General features: G+C 45.5%; 1 protein-coding gene across 2 annotated transcripts; it reads left to right on the top strand.

Annotated features, from left to right (window-relative positions):
• Positions 1–9,640: 9,640 nt before the first annotated feature.
• On the top strand, positions 9,641–15,518 carry PSMD9 (proteasome 26S subunit, non-ATPase 9). 2 transcript variants are annotated; one of them, XM_078880421.1, is made up of 6 exons: positions 9,641–9,773; positions 11,238–11,340; positions 12,006–12,184; positions 12,457–12,558; positions 13,435–13,523; positions 15,276–15,518. In XM_078880421.1, the coding sequence occupies exons 1-6, from the start codon at positions 9,678–9,680 to the stop codon at positions 15,301–15,303; spliced, it is 597 nt and encodes a 198-aa protein (XP_078736547.1). In that variant the 5' UTR covers positions 9,641–9,677; the 3' UTR covers positions 15,304–15,518. The 2 variants fall into 2 exon arrangements, with proteins under 2 accessions (XP_078736547.1, XP_078736548.1); XM_078880422.1 differs by having other exon boundaries at positions 11,241–11,340.
• The last annotated feature ends 305 nt before the right edge of the window (positions 15,519–15,823 follow it).

The raw sequence follows: 15,823 nt of genomic DNA on the forward strand, positions 1-15,823 counted from the left end.
AACCCCACCGCACGCGGACCTGCCGATCGACTGACTGCCTGCGGCGGACCTATTTGACGCCGCTAGGTGGACAGAGGTGTGGAGGGGGAGCGGTCAGGATGGCGGTGGTGGTTCTAAGAAGCCCGCACCATTGTTTCAACTGTCGCGCCGGGAGATCCGGAGTGCTAACCATGACACCACGGTAGCAGTGTCCGGCGAGTCGCGGGGTGGGGGGGGGTGTGTGGAGGTGGTGTCAATTGGCAGACGACGAGGAATCGTCTGGCTCGAGTGGAGGAATGTAAATAGAGGAGCCGCGCTGGAGGTGTGAATGGCTCGCTCCGCGAACGCCGGGATGACACGTGGATGTTCTGACGTGCTGTTTGGGGATGGTTCCAGGATGCCGCACGGTTCAACGACGATTTTTTTTAGTGTTGCCAGATGTGGGGTTTGCTGTTAGTCGGAGAGTAAGATTCGCTAAGGAGGACTGACGGGGGAATGGTGGAATCTATTGCAAGGGAACGAGCGATGAGTGAGTGGGAGGAGGCCTGGGCACTGCCCAAACGTTTAAGAAACGGAACGGTTTGAGCGTCACACTCGCTTTGTGCGGTAGAAATAGGAGTTGATGCGTTCCAAGAAAATGGCTCGCAAAGCGGAACCGCACGAGACAGCTGATGCCGCGTAGTGCACGCAGTACACACAGTACACGCACACAATTTCGTCCCACATCCGACCGCATAGCCGCATGTGCATACCTGTCAACCCCTTATCAGTGCCCTACCTTATTACAGACCAACTCAGACCTTATTGGTCACCCCGTGCCCTTATAGATCTCACCGTTCATCCTACAAAGTCCCATCACAATGGAAAAACACAAATATATTTTTGCCCATATTGAAACGGCTGTATGCCGTATGGACCTGAAAACTCAATTTTCCTGTACAAGAATACGGGGTAAACCGTATGGGTTGCATGTGAGTGAATTCAAACCGCATAATATAGAGATTGTTGGGTATTAATAGGCTAGCCGCATATACGGCGCATAATAGCACAAAATGAACCCGCGCAGAGCGAGGGAAACCTGTAATTGGATTTACGAGGCTCCAACTCCCCATCATTAATGGTCACCTTGCGCTGGGGATTTCAATGATGAGATGCGTACGTAAAAGTGCAGCCCTGTAACGTCTTGTTCACGCCACTCATGGCAAAAGGGCATCCGCCAGAAGGGTGCGGAGGGGGGCGGAATTATCAAACCCAGTCCAGCAGCTGCGAAATCGAACTTGCGACCTCTGGATGCTAAGTCGAGTGCACCGGCCGTTGCATGCCGGAGTCCGAATGAATATTGCATTCACGTGTTGCATTTACAGGGCTTCGTTCCACCTCCGTTACCGGGAAATTTGCGGCGAGATGTCGATAAAGTGGTTTTATTTTTTAACTGGTCCATCACGGATCCTCCCTCTGGTCATTTGCGTTCCTTTTCCAGCGTAATGGTTTCAATGACGGCGGGGTGGTTGGGTTTCCTGCAAGGCCATTCTTGGGCGCCATCACAAACCCCTGAGGGCTCAGCATCGTCTCTGCTAGCGCTGGAGGGCTCTGGGGGAAATCGCGTTTGAAGGCCACGCCCGTCCTCGGCCCCAGCAGCGATGGTGGCGTTTTAACCCCCTGGACTCTCCCGACGTGATCGTGTCTCTCCAGACGTCCACTTCCGCGGGAGATCGCTCCGTCTCCTCTCTGCCGTTCCCCGGCTACATTCAGTGGCCTCACCCTGGCTGGCCAAAATGTACAACCGCCTGGCCCAGTAGCATTTAGCGTGGTTGTCACCGGTGGCGCCGCCACACTGTGTGGAAGTTCGCCATGTGGTTCTCAGTGGTTATTGGGTCGATTACAGACAGCATCCTCCTGAATTTCACCCAAACCAGCTCACCGCTGCACTACAATCGCCTTCGAAAATACCGGCTGCTGACTTGGTACGGAGCTCCCCCGGTTCATGCGCTATTGTGTATTTCTATGTATTTAAAGGTCTGCCGGTCGTCGGCATAATCGCCATGTACGTCACAAGGCGCCGACTCAAAAATACGGCAATACTCCGGTTTACGTCGAATATCGAATCGACGTCAAAGCGATTTTCTTTTTCCACGAGAGCTAAACGGAGACAACGGAGGGGCACGGCGAATCTGTGTGTTAACGCGCGCATCTTCATATTAAAAAAATACTGCACTCAACACTAGTGTATAGCAGTAAACTTAAACACAAATTATAAAGGGCACAATATGATACAGTACACTATCCAAAAAAATCACCAAAATACTGTACATAAATAATATACTGAACTCTAAAGTACATTTCTTTATGCGCGACGCAAAGTAGTTCGTGTACAGGGTAGGTGTAGGCGGAGTGCTGAAGCGAAGGATTCGAGCGATTTAAGTGTGGGTTGAGGCGACACAAATCAGGTAGCGGAGTTCATAATAAAGCGACGGCGTGTTTGCCGTAACGACGTAAAAGGGGGAGTCGTAAATCGTGGATATTGCCGTGCCGCTATTTTTTGTCCAAGATGTTTCGGGTGTCCAAAATGCTGTGGGCATCTCGTAGCCATTATCTAAAACTCCTGGCAGTATTATTTCTTGGCATGGGCCCTGGCTAAATAAAACGGGGGGCCCCCTGTCCAATTTGCCCCCTCCTTCCGTCGTAGCCCATCACCCGAGTCCCTCGGAGACAAATTGTACCCAGTTGCACACCGCCTGCACACTCCGTCGGTAGCTACACCACTGGCTGCTCATGGCCGTATTTAAATACAGGCAGTCCCCGCGCTACGGAAGGGTTATGTTCCCGAGAAACGATCCGTAACCGAATTTTCCGTATGTCGGAAACTGAACAATTTTCCCCCAAAATCAACGATAAAAATCCCATAGCCGCTAATAGTTGTGCCTCCCCTAACCGATTAAAAGTTATTTCCTGTCAGTCAGTCACGCTGTCATTCATATTCTATCGCGACCTGTATCGTATCGCTGTACATATGCTCTGCACTTCCTACGAGTTTTTAATTTCATCGAATATCTACCGTAACACTACCCATTATTGAACTAATGGAACATATACTGCATCCAATTGTTTATGAATGCCACGAAACATTTAAATATTTCTGCTGTTAACAGAAAGCTGTCACCTCCGAATGTTCGTTTACCGTGCATTAGGCTTAGGCCTTAGACTTGTCTGATCGCTGTTGGCTGAGACCATAGGCAATCGAAGTGTAATTGTGTTAAATAAACTAGCAATCGAAACGTGGGGGAACAAAGAGTTATAAGCATAGAAAACAAACAATGACGTAGTTCTATAAAAGGAAAATAATTACGTAACGCTACAAAAAATTATATTTATAAAGTCGAATTTCCGTAAGTCGGGTTTTCCGCAACCTGGGAACTTACTGCAAAAGATTTCCTCCCAAAGGCTTCTGCTGCATGTCGACGTGACGCTCAACGACAAAGAACTACTGAGATCAATTCAGTCATTCACCGATGCCGAGAGAGTAGCATCCACGCCTTCATTTCACCTCGACCGGACGACTGTGACGCTCCGGTTTTGCTGCGCTTACAAAGTCGTGCTTTACCACGGCTGCAGCTCGTGCAGCATTCAGCCACGAAGGGTTCTCAACATATCAAGACAACTCCTGTGCTGGCATCTCTGCACTGGCTTCCCTCGAAATACAGATCTGATTTTCATAAACTCACGTTACTCAATTTTAAAGCACTAAATGGAATGACGCCAGATTACTTTTTCAGAGTTCTTATCTCCCTATCGGCCTGCCTCAGCGTGCGCTGAGGTCAGCTGGTAGTGGTGACCCCTTGGTCTGCATCCCGAGGGTCAGGATCAGCAGGAGAAGACAGGAGGAGGCTCTGTGTCGGACTCGACGACTGTGGAACTCTGTGCCCCATTGCACCAGAGGTTCCTTGCCCACATTTGGCTACATTTCATTCAAGGCTTGAGGCCGATTTGAATCATTTAGCCTTTTTTATTTTATTTTCGCCTCTTGTGATCATTGTACTGTTTTATTAATGTTTTCTTCCCTCTGTATTTTTTATATTATGTATTATTACAAGCGAGTTTTGTACATTTGTATTTGCATTATTTGTTGTTTTTATCTTAACTTGTGTGAACTTTGGGGCACATAAGGCATTCTGTAAATAAAAATGATGATTATTATACGTGGCCTAAGAACATACGGGGCTTTGTTATCCAACCCGCATGTAAATTTCATGACCACGTACATATTAACGGAGATTCAGTTCGTATTTTTAGCTTGCGGCAGCAGCGAACAACCAGTGGATGCTGTCTAACCAACTTGTATAATAAATAATGTGCATAACATCACTTGCTGTGAATGATCGCTATCGATAATGTCATTAAATTCTGCAAACGTGTCGTTATTCTGGAAACGCAGAGCTCTCGCGTTATAGATTCCTCTGCAGTACCGCATTGCATTGTCTGTTCATTTCAATATCCCCATGTTTTACTGTCGGTCGATTTCATTATGATAAGTGCCGCTCATCCTGACCGTATAACTACACACGTTAGATCCAGAGCTTAATTTCAGCCAGGTCTGTCCATGTCAACCAGCCGGAAAATATTTCCACAACTGCAACACGATAACCGGTATATCCCTGGCTATGGTGTGGCCACTCGTGAGGTGCCACCCACGCTGGTCGACCGACGACCTGGGAAATATTCAGGAGGAATAAAAGCTCTGCTTACGGATGGTTATCTGTCAAAAACTGTAGTGAGATTCGTTTTAAAAAAACGTTATTAAGAAAATGCAGAGCTCTCGTTCTAAATACCTCTGCAATATCCGTAAATATCGCTGGCTCATTCTAATAGCCCCATTTATTTCTTACTCTCAGTCCTATTTCGTTTTGATAAACGCCACTAATTCCAACCATTGAATGTGAGCCAAGATGAATTCAGTCTCTTACGTCAAATAAAAGTGGCACTCGTTAAGACCAGCGTCTGTTTGCATCTTTTTCCATTTTAAAACGGCACAGCGTGCATGTGGCCGGGTGGCTCCGAGGTCAGAGCACCAGGCTGGCACCACTGAGGTCATGGGTTTGAATCCAGACAGCCCGCCACTGATTAATCCAGGTTCTCAAGCCTAGTGATTTCATGGTCTCAGCTCGGTCGCCGATGACTGTACACTAACAATACCCATCACGTTAACATTGGTCCTGCACTTGATTTAGATCAATTCCAACTCTAAAAATGTTAATTTTGGTACGACTGCCATGCAATGAGCATTACTCTCATGTGCAGAACATGTGGGAAAGTGCTGCCCCCTCCTATGTGGACCGCAGGTCACTGAATAGGATCTCGGCGGTAACTCTGTGATGTCCATTTCCCTGGTATGTTCTCACGTGAAGTGCTGCACTGTTCTGTGAGACATCTGAAAAGATACTTCAACCTCCGCACTGTTATTTTGTTCTTGAAATTAGTGATGAAAATATTCAACGAGATGGGTTTGTTTAGTCAACTCTGAATGGATAAAAATGACCAAGCATGATGATGATGATGATTGATTACCGAATTGCACTAACCACTGCGCCACCACTCCTCAACAACAACAACAGCAGGAAGTGGCGGTGACGTCACCACGGCGCTTGTGCCAGGTCAGGTGCACTTTGAGGCCAGGTGAAGTACCGAAGGCTCACTGACAGGAGGGCACGAGACAGACTCAGGTGCCATGGATTGACTGACTGAGATGAATGGCAGATGCACCACTTGTGCCCCCTACTATGCCAACAACTCCCAATATGCACACACGCATGTCAACACACTTGTATAAAGATATATTCATAGGCAAACCCATGCACATATGTACGCGCGCGTCCACTTGCAGACACGCATGTGCACACACATGCACAAAGACAGCGTTTTTGCGTGAACATTTCAGAAATAAGAGTGGACTACACCTTTGACTCCTTTGGTCAACTAGGCTAGGAGTCTTGACTAAATTTTCACAGGTTGTCCTTAACTATACTAAGCCTGGAACTAAACTGAGAAAAGATGGTGACAAGATAAACCACCGGTCTCATGGAATGCCGCCGGCGGCACAACCAGATCAAATGTAGAGAAAGATTTTTGAATGCCAAACAAAACCAGCCCAGCCACAGTGGCTCCTTTGGCACTCCTGCCTCGATGTCGGATACGCTTTTCAAAGACTGCATTATGATTAATGTTGAATGTAATGTCGTTACAACCCAACATCACACACGTATTTAAAGCTCATGGCTGTGTTGGCAGCGTTGGACCGCCGGCTAATGCAGTGCGCATTAGCGAGTTATGATTTCCGATCATTTGTTGCTAGCGGAATTGATGGGGCCTTTTGATTTAAACGCTAATTCCCACATTGATCCTTAAGTGACTGGCTGACGCAGGATAATTCCTGTAGCCCTATAAGACGTCCCAAGGACACCTTGTAAAGTGACGAATTAAAATAGCAGTAATTTGTTTAAACCAGGAAAGCCTGAAATGTACCAAAAATCGAATTCGCCTAAATTAAAAACAGTATGCTTGCACGCGCGATTTGATGTATGCATATATACTGAACCTTGAGGAATCTATATTAATTGATGCACTGATCATCATCAGCCATGAACAATCCACTGCTGGAATAAAAGTATCCCTCCCCAAGCCGTCGCGATGTAACAATCCACCATGTATCGGCATGAAGCAATATAATTAGAAAACGAATCAGGACATCGCAACAAGTACCTTATTGATGGCACCATAACGAGTAATGTAAGTATGACATCTGAAAAAATGTTGGTTTGCAATTCGCAACTGGTCGCCATTTTGTGAAGATACATTGGAACCATAACACATGTGCGTGTGTAACCCTTGTCTCAATCCCCTGCTAGATTGGGGGCTTCACCACACTATGGGTATCATGGGGGTATGTGACCATACTTCACCACGCTGCTCAAGGGGGAGGTGATGACGGGGTGGGGGGGGGCAAAGATGAATGGATGTTGCACCACTGCCCTCTGCTGACATCGTGGACCTGCAGAAGTTTACACCAGCTGTTCCAGTGGTCCCTCGGTTAACGATATTAATTGGTTCCACGATAAATCGTCGTTAATCGAAGTTATCGTTAATCGAGTGTGGGAAATGCATGTTCAAGGCTCAATTTGTTCAAAGACGATGGGAAGTTGAGCTTTTTCACCCTAAAAACACAGTTGATAATATTTAAACTCGCAATTTTAATCAATAAACGTGAAAGAATATTAAATCATTCATATGGTATGGGAACCTCATTTGCCAGTAAAAATATGATAATTGGTTTTTTACCCTTCTATCTGGCAACAAAACTGACACCTTTTTAGAAGGAGTCATGTTTGCATAGACCGCAATACCTGCAGTCATAAATACAAACAAAAGACATAACTCTGATAATGTGCACTGTCCTTGAAGTTGATTGGTCCACACCCGAGACAGCTTTCCTTAGAGCCTAGTCTCACATGGGTTGGACCAGATGACGCCAAAAGGCGCACAACTCAAAGACAATGCACCATCAGAGTATGAGAGCTCGGGGCAAGCATCTACACTATGGGAACCTCATTTGCCAGTAAAAATATGATAATTGGTTTTTTACCCTTCTATCTGGCAACAAAACTGACACCTTTTTAGAAGGAGTCATGTTTGCATAGACCGCAATACCTGCAGTCATAAATACAAACAAAAGACATAACTCTGATAATGTGCACTGTCCTTGAAGTTGATTGGTCCACACCCGAGACAGCTTTCCTTAGAGCCTAGTCTCACATGGGTTGGACCAGATGACGCCAAAAGGCGCACAACTCAAAGACAATGCACCATCAGAGTATGAGAGCTCGGGGCAAGCATCTACACTATGGGAACCTCATTTGCCAGTAAAAATATGATAATTGGTTTTTTACCCTTCTATCTGGCAACAAAACTGACACCTTTTTAGAAGGAGTCATGTTTGCATAGACCGCAATACCTGCAGTCATAAATACAAACAAAAGACATAACTCTGATAATGTGCACTGTCCTTGAAGTTGATTGGTCCACACCCGAGACAGCTTTCCTTAGAGCCTAGTCTCACATGGGTTGGACCAGATGACGCCAAAAGGCGCACCAATCAACTTCAAGGACAGTGCACATTATCAGAGTTATGTCTTTTGTTTGTATTTATGACTGCAGGTATTGCGGTCTATGCAAACATGACTCCTTCTAAAAAGGTGTCAGTTTTGTTGCCAGATAGAAGGGTAAAAAAACAATTATCATTCATATGGATAGAAACATGGATAAATTACTAATAAATAGAGCATTAAAAATGTGCATAAATAGAGCATAAAATAACAATTCTTACCTTAGGCTAAGAAGATGGATTGCTGAGGTTTGCTGCTGAGTCCATGGAGGAGCGCTCCAATTGGCCGAAATTGGCGGGTCCGCGTAGTATCGTAAACACATCGTTAATAGAACACGTCTCGTTATTAGAAACAATGGGAGCCTATGGGAGGCGAATCGTTAATCGAAATATCGTTAATCTATGGCACCGTGAACCGAGGGACCACTGTATAGTCATCATCCAATCACTCAACCCTGCTCTAATTTTCATATTATTTTACAATCTTGCAGACACAATTCGGTGTATTAATAATGTATCGGTTCGAATCTTGTCAACCTCTCTGATTAAAACTGCGGGTGTAATAGCCATACCACACAACGCGCTATATCTACTTCAGAGTGGACGTTAAAGATATTGTGACGCCATTTGCAAGAGTAGGTGAGGTCATTGTGTAGGTGAGGTCATTGTGTGTCCTCATCCAGATTTGCCAAAATAAAAAAATGACTCGATCGATCAGAATGCATACCTGTCAACCCCTTATCGATACTTACCTTAATACAGACCAATTCAGACCTTATTGGTCACCCCGTGCCCTTATAAATATCAACGTTCAAGGGAGAAACACAAACAAATAGACAACCCATGTTTTTGCCCGTATTGAAACCCGCTGTACGCCGTATGGACCTGCAAACACAATTTCCCTGGACAAGAATACGAGGTAAACCGTGTGGGTTGACAGGTACGGGAATATATAGCAACCATCGGCACTCAACTGCAAAAACACTCGGAATGACCCTCCTGAAAGTCATGATACCCTGAGAGACTTTCCTGGTCAATAAACGCAATATAATCAGAAACCATATTAATCGATATTATACTAGAGGAAACCGATGACCTATGAACTCTTTTCCGCAGATGTCCATTAGGGGCGGGTAAGAACGTCACAACAACAAACAGTACAAACACACCATAGTCGTGCAAAGTACAAGAAAGGTAAACAAATCTCCCAGCACACAAACACAATACAACACTAAACCATCGTCATCCTACCAAGTAAAGCCCACCTAGGTATTAACTTATTTTTCAGAAGCGACCTGGTCACATATGATAGGTCAACAAAGTGGCCCATCATTTGGACATTTATAGCAGCAAATTAATCTAAAGAAAAATGTAATTTGCGACGTGTTGGGCAATGACCCTTTTTTCGTAGAACATGGGTAAAAACGTGTCAAATGTCGCTGTCAACATCCCAGAAAATGGGGGGGAGGAGGGGGGTGTGGGGGGGGAGGAGGGGGGAGGAGGGGGGGCACCCCTCCATTGCGGCCGTGAGAGCGCTCTAGGAGCCATGCACACGGACGCGTCCGAGGCGGTCCGCGGCCTCATCAAGAAGAAGGACGACGTGGAGGCGCAGATCAAGGCCCTCCACGAAGTCCTCGAGTCGGTAATGTTACTTCTGGTCGAATTTAATAAATATCTATGTAAGTTTAAACACCGGTCTTTAAAAAAAGCACACAACAGCGAACGGCGACTTTGAAGTGAAGGCCCCGTGCCGTTTACGTGGCGTGGTGATTGGGGAGTGGAGAGAAGCGCTTATGCGGCGTTCGTTTTAAATCTTTGCGATCTTAAGCGAAGTTCTGTTGATCGATAACTCTTAGCTGACGACCGAAGTGCCTCGTTCGGTAGCCGTGGCGCTGAGGCATTGCCCTCCTGGTCGAGTTTATACCCCAACTATTAGTTGCCGTTTTCGATTCTCAGGTTTCTTTGTTTTGCGTTTCTTAGGTTCCTACGCGTGTATACAATGACTCTTAAAAGTCAAATTCAACGCTTAATTGGCGTGAGAACACGCTGTCTAAATGTACAACGCTCTCACAAGGGTCATTTAAAACGGACTGACGCTTTATTATGCTCGTATCTAAATTTATTAAATTTCCCGTGCGTTCAGTACTGCGAGCGGTGGCGCAGTGGTTAGCGTACTGCACTATAAACCCCATCGGAGACACGCGTTCGATTAAACGGCCCGGGCAAACATCAACGGCGAAGAGTGGGATCTAAAACTTAAAACATTTATTTTACCAGATAAGGCCCCACTGAGCTGTATAGCTCTTTTTCAGAAGCGACTTGGCAATCACAAATTATAGCTCAACGAAGCGTCATATTGCGTGTAAATGTATAGCAGCCAAATGCTCTAAACGCGTGATGTTGGTCATAAATGTGGAGGGGAAAACCGGAGGACCCGGGGACAATTTCACGTAACATGCAAACTCCAAATATACAGCAGCAGGTGTCAGGGTCGTGATCGAACCCACGACCTCCTGCATACCGGGCGAGGTAGTTAACATCTCCTAGCCACCGTGACGCCCATCTGATCCTGCGTCTTCACCATGACCGACGGGACGTGCAGAGGCCCTCATCCAGCAATAGATTGACAAAGGCTGGAACAATTTTTTGTTGTACTGTCTTTGCCTCGCTTCTACCGTCCGTATTCGATGCAGGCCTCTGTCAACATTAAGAGTCGTTTTTAATCGATGGGAAACGCAATTCGCCTATCACGTTTTCGCCACTCTGGCTCTCAGGTTTGTGGATTTCTCGACGCTTTCCTGGTTCGCTCTCCACGATTCCTCAGTTTTCGGCGATACCGCAACCACCTTCCCTTTTGGGTTAGGTCGCGTAAATATATAAATGTGTCGTTAAACCCGCCACCACCCGACACAGCCAACTAGTAAGGTTTATCACGTAAACAGAACATGTCAATTCGTCACTAGTACAGCACTAACCGGTGTGTTGGAGAGCAAAGCCACAACATTTACAATCTAAGTACGACGTTTCGCCAGTAATTACAACTAGCTTCATCAGGTGACAGCCAGATTTGGTTTCCCTGACTCTGTGTCAATGTGTTGTTCATCAGCAGGGCAATGTGGGGATGAAGGGGGAGCTTGTGGATGCTGAAGGCTTTCCACGCAACGACATCGATGTCTTCCAGGTCCGCACGACGAGGCACAGCATCATATGTGAGTATGCTCATCCGCGCGTCCGTGGACGGTTACACAAATCTCATCAACAGCCACACCGGCCTGGCTTTTAATTTCCTATCTTAAAGTTTCCCCGCCATCAGACTTTCCCCTTGTTCACTACCCTCCGCATGTTACTCCGGTACCTAACTCCAACATGCCCTTGTTATTGGGGGAGATTGGCAACAATATCAATAGGAGGATTCTGAAATTAGTGACCAGATAGGCTCAGGTCCAGAATTATGGGATTCCTCGTGTAATTCCAAGTACCAAAGGCTGTTGAACCTCCATTAGAGAGACACTGACACCGCAACAGGGTAGTTGACCTTCGGGAGCCAAAGACATCAACAGACACTGGACGAGAAGTAGCTACTACTCAGTGTCCTACGAGCCACTAACTATCAAACTATGACTTAAAGTTTCTAGCAAACTGAAGGAAATACCACCAGTTACAGGACAAAATAACCCACCGCACTCAGGGAACAGAAGCTGACATGTGTAAAACCTCATGCTAGGGCTTGTGTGCTGCTGTAAACCAGCTCCCGATATCTGACAAGATCAGGTGCATTCTGGGCAATTCGGTCCTGAACTTCCTAGTTCCTGTGTGCAACTCCGGACAGTGCTTGAAAGCCCCCTGTCCCCTCCCCCGTGTGTTCTGCATGCAGGCCTACAGAACGACCACAAGGCGCTGATGGCCGACATCGAGGAGGCGCTGCACAAGTTGCACGCTCACCAGCGCAAGAAGCACGAGAGGGACTGCATGGAGACGCAGGCCGCGGCGGCCCCAGCTGTGGCCTTCGCCCGCGTTGACACCGTCTCTCCCGGCTCGCCGGCCAGCATGGCTGTACGTTGTGGCTCATGGGGGGTGGAGGCATTTCCTGGGTCTCCTGTGTGTTAATTTGTGTGTACTGTGTACTAGCTTGCTTGTGTGTACCGTGTACTATCTTGCTTGGGAATTCTGTGTTTACTGGCTTGTGTGCTGTGTACTAGTTTGCTTATGTCTCCATTTGAGTGTTGTGAGTTTAATACTTCCCGCATGACAGTAAAATGTGCTCATGGTCTCGCTGTGTGATGCCACAATCCACTGCTCGTTTTACCCACCGTTGTGGCATGCAGGGCTTGCTGCCGGGGGATGAAGTCGTCACGTTTGGCTCTGTGACCCCGCAGAACTTCCAGAACCTGCAGAACATCGCCACAGTCGTGCAGCACAGCGAGGGGGTACGCAATCGCCTGTTTAATTATTATAATAGATTCTGTTATTTTTGAATTCATGCCATTATTTGTACGCAATGCTGTCACGAAAGCACTATGTTTCACAGATGGGAATAATCTGTGTAGTTATTATTATTATGCTTGTTTACCCAGGAAAGCCTCACTGAGTCTCATGACTTTGTAAGAAGGGTCTCTGCCAAGCTTTGCAGTAGGGGTTAATGAGTGCTTTGTATAATTCCAGTTGAGTCATTTGAAATCAAAACAAAATTTGTTGCGAATTTGGACTGACGCAGGTGCACACGGAATGCTATTTTTCTAATTACGTCACGGGATCTTTAACATTCACTATGAAGCAGACGCTCTGTATTTATGGTCAGTGTATTATGGTCATGATGGCACCGTAATGCCGTACACCCATGATTCTCGATGTTTTAAGTTGGATATCTCAATTTTAAACGTTGGAAGTTGTGTGATTACCTATGTTTTGTACAGTCACGCCTGTGACCAAATCACACAGAATGCGCCCAATCTAGACAGATCTTTAAAGCTAAGCAGGGTTGTTTCTGGATAGCGCTTGGATGGGTCACCATGTATAAGACAGGTGTCAGCCTCCCCTTGGGATACTTCGTGGTCAGCAGAGGGCAGGGCAGCAACATCCATTGCTCTGTAGATGTATGCTCCCGTGTCTATGCTCCCCCTCTTCACCAACTCACACTGGCCAGCGTGGTGATGTATGGCCAAATCATCCTCACGACATACACTCACGCGCGGGGAATCTCTCACCCAACAGTATGTTGCCGAAAGAGCTGCACATGTATGGTCATGTGCAGTGGGGACATGTTTTTACGTGCTTGTTTCTTGATTCCCAAATTGCCTGAGCAGAAGCCACTCCGGGTGTCAGTGCTGCGAGGCGGCAGCTTGGTCACCTTGACCCTGACCCCGCAGCGTTGGAGTGGACGGGGCCTGCTGGGGTGAGTTTGACAGCAGAACCCATTGACTGACTGGGGAAGACCTTCATCCAGCAGTCGAGAAATCATGGCTTGTATATGAGTACTAATGCAGATGTTTAATTTGACTTCACCACCTAAGTGGAAAAACCTAGTCGTGTTTTTTTTCCAGAGCACTATAACTATAGATGATAATAATTGTGATCACTAATGTGGATGTAATGCTTCTTCCTCTACACAATTCAATTAATGGCCATGATTCTCCTTAATGGTGGGAACATTTACTCTTGCCTATTGACTAATGTGCAAAGTTAAGCACAATCAATACGAGACGTTTTAATAACATACTCTATATTCACTCTTTGGTTCATTCGGTAAAGTCACGTAGAAAGAAAAAATAGCATACGACGTTTCGATTGCAACACAAGCAATCATCATCAGGTACAAATGAAAGAGAAAACAAACCGGGTAAACGTAGAAATATAATGCAGTCGGCTAACATAACAGTCAACACCCTACCTGGTTGGCCTATGTGTGCGTCTCTCTCTGTGAGTGTCTCTCTGTATGTCTCTGTGCTATCTCTCTGCGTATGTGTCTGTCTGTGTGTCTCCGTGGCTGTGTTTTGTCTCTCTCTCAAATTTAGCAATCTTTGGAAGAACGTAATCAACCAGGTAGGGTGTTGACTGTTATGTTAGCCGACTCTGTGTTGTATTACATTATATTTCTAAGTTTACTAGGTTGTTTTTTCTTTCATTTGTACCTGATGATGATTGCTTGTGTTGCAATCGAAACGTCGGCATGCCATTGTTTAATTTTTTTTTCTTTCTACGTGACTTTACCTAAAGAACCAGAGTAATTCCTGCAGTCACGAAAGCTCCAAATCAAGTTTGTTTAATACTCTATAATTGTTTAATACATTTATTTGTATTGCTTGTTTTGTTTCAATAGATTGTGATGTTTTAAAGTATTGTGTTGTTTTTGAAATAGAGTAGAATTTTGCTAATGAGAGTTAAAAACTTTATAAACACGGATTGCTCTTTAGAATTGGTTAATTAAGTGGCATAGTTATCAAGTGTGGTGGCGGTGGAATTGAACTTGTGGCCAAGAGCTGCTGAACACCTGTGAAAAAGAGCTTAATAGATCATCAGATTCCGCTAGTATAAACAAAAAATCTGATTTTGAAGGTCTGCAGGGGCTCAAGGGCTGGAGGGACCTGGGTACCAGGCCATGGAGAGAGGGGGAATTGAACAAGAGACCCCACATTTCATTCCTTGAACCAGGGTGCATGGCAACCTCGCTACTTCTTGTTCATCTTCTTGGTTTTTTCGGTAAAGTCACGTAGAAGGGACGTAATAAAATAATAAAAATAAAACATAATAAAATTAAACAATTCTCACGACGTTTCGGCCACAACGCAAGCAGCCGTCCTCAGGTTTCTCATTCCGCTTGTCCTGGTGAGGGTCGTGGCGACAGCATGTTGAGTAGGACGGTCCAGACCTCCCTTTCCCTGGCGACAGACTCTAGCTCTTCCTGGGGAATTCCCAGGCGTTCCCAGGCCAGACAGCGACATCGTCCTGCCAGCGTGTCTTGGACCGGCCCCGATATCATAAAATAAATTCCCAAACATTACACACTTAATTCAGTGTGAGCACAAGACATAATACGTCGGTATTTACATTAAATGCATGCAGACTTATAATAAACGCAATACTTTGATGTGTTTGTTGATTTTAATAAGAATGTTAACACTTGTGTTTATCATTTTTTATTTCACAGCTGCAACATTCTTCCCATGGCACGGTGATAATTTTGACAGATTTTTTTTTGCTGCAGGATGGAATATATGCACAAATATGGGATTGCTTTTTTCCAAGGTGTAACAAAAAGTTCTGTAATGTATTGAAATAGTTTCAAGTGTGGTAGCAATTATTTACTATGTGCATATAACTTCAACACGGACGTGTCTCGTGCTCTTTACAGTGTGGAAATATTGTCTAATAAATGCTTCAATTACTTTAATCTGTGCTGATTTGTAAACTTATTTGCTCATATGTGTGGTTTTTAGTGGTGGTACTGACCGATGGGTGGCCCCAAAGAAGAAACTATTTTTGGGTACCTTCGTTTCAATGTATAAACTCATAGGGAAATGGCAGAAGAGACCGACAAGAGAGATTTCACGAGATGAGAGAAATGCAAACAAATGCAAGAGGTATAATGATATGAGTGAAGGTGCAGATGAGACAAGCCGAGTGAAATTATAGATGTAGACAAGAAATGGATGTAGTGAGATGAGAGAAGAGATACATTTGAATCTGGGACCACGA

The sequence above is a fragment of the Lampetra fluviatilis genome, chromosome 57 (assembly GCF_964198595.1).
Source record: "Lampetra fluviatilis chromosome 57, kcLamFluv1.1, whole genome shotgun sequence".
NCBI lineage: Eukaryota > Metazoa > Chordata > Hyperoartia > Petromyzontiformes > Petromyzontidae > Lampetra > Lampetra fluviatilis.

What these genes read in the sequence shown, in the direction of transcription:
- PSMD9 (XM_078880421.1), top strand. Translation starts at nt 9,678, where the DNA reads ATGCACACGGACGCGTCCGAGGCGGTCCGCGGCCTCATCAAGAAGAAG. An exon ending in TCCACGAAGTCCTCGAGTCG is followed by an intron (nt 9,774 to 11,237) that starts GTAATGTTACTT and finishes GTTGTTCATCAG; the next exon opens with CAGGGCAATGTGGGGATGAA. An exon ending in TCGTGCAGCACAGCGAGGGG is followed by an intron (nt 12,559 to 13,434) that starts GTACGCAATCGC and finishes TTGCCTGAGCAG; the next exon opens with AAGCCACTCCGGGTGTCAGT.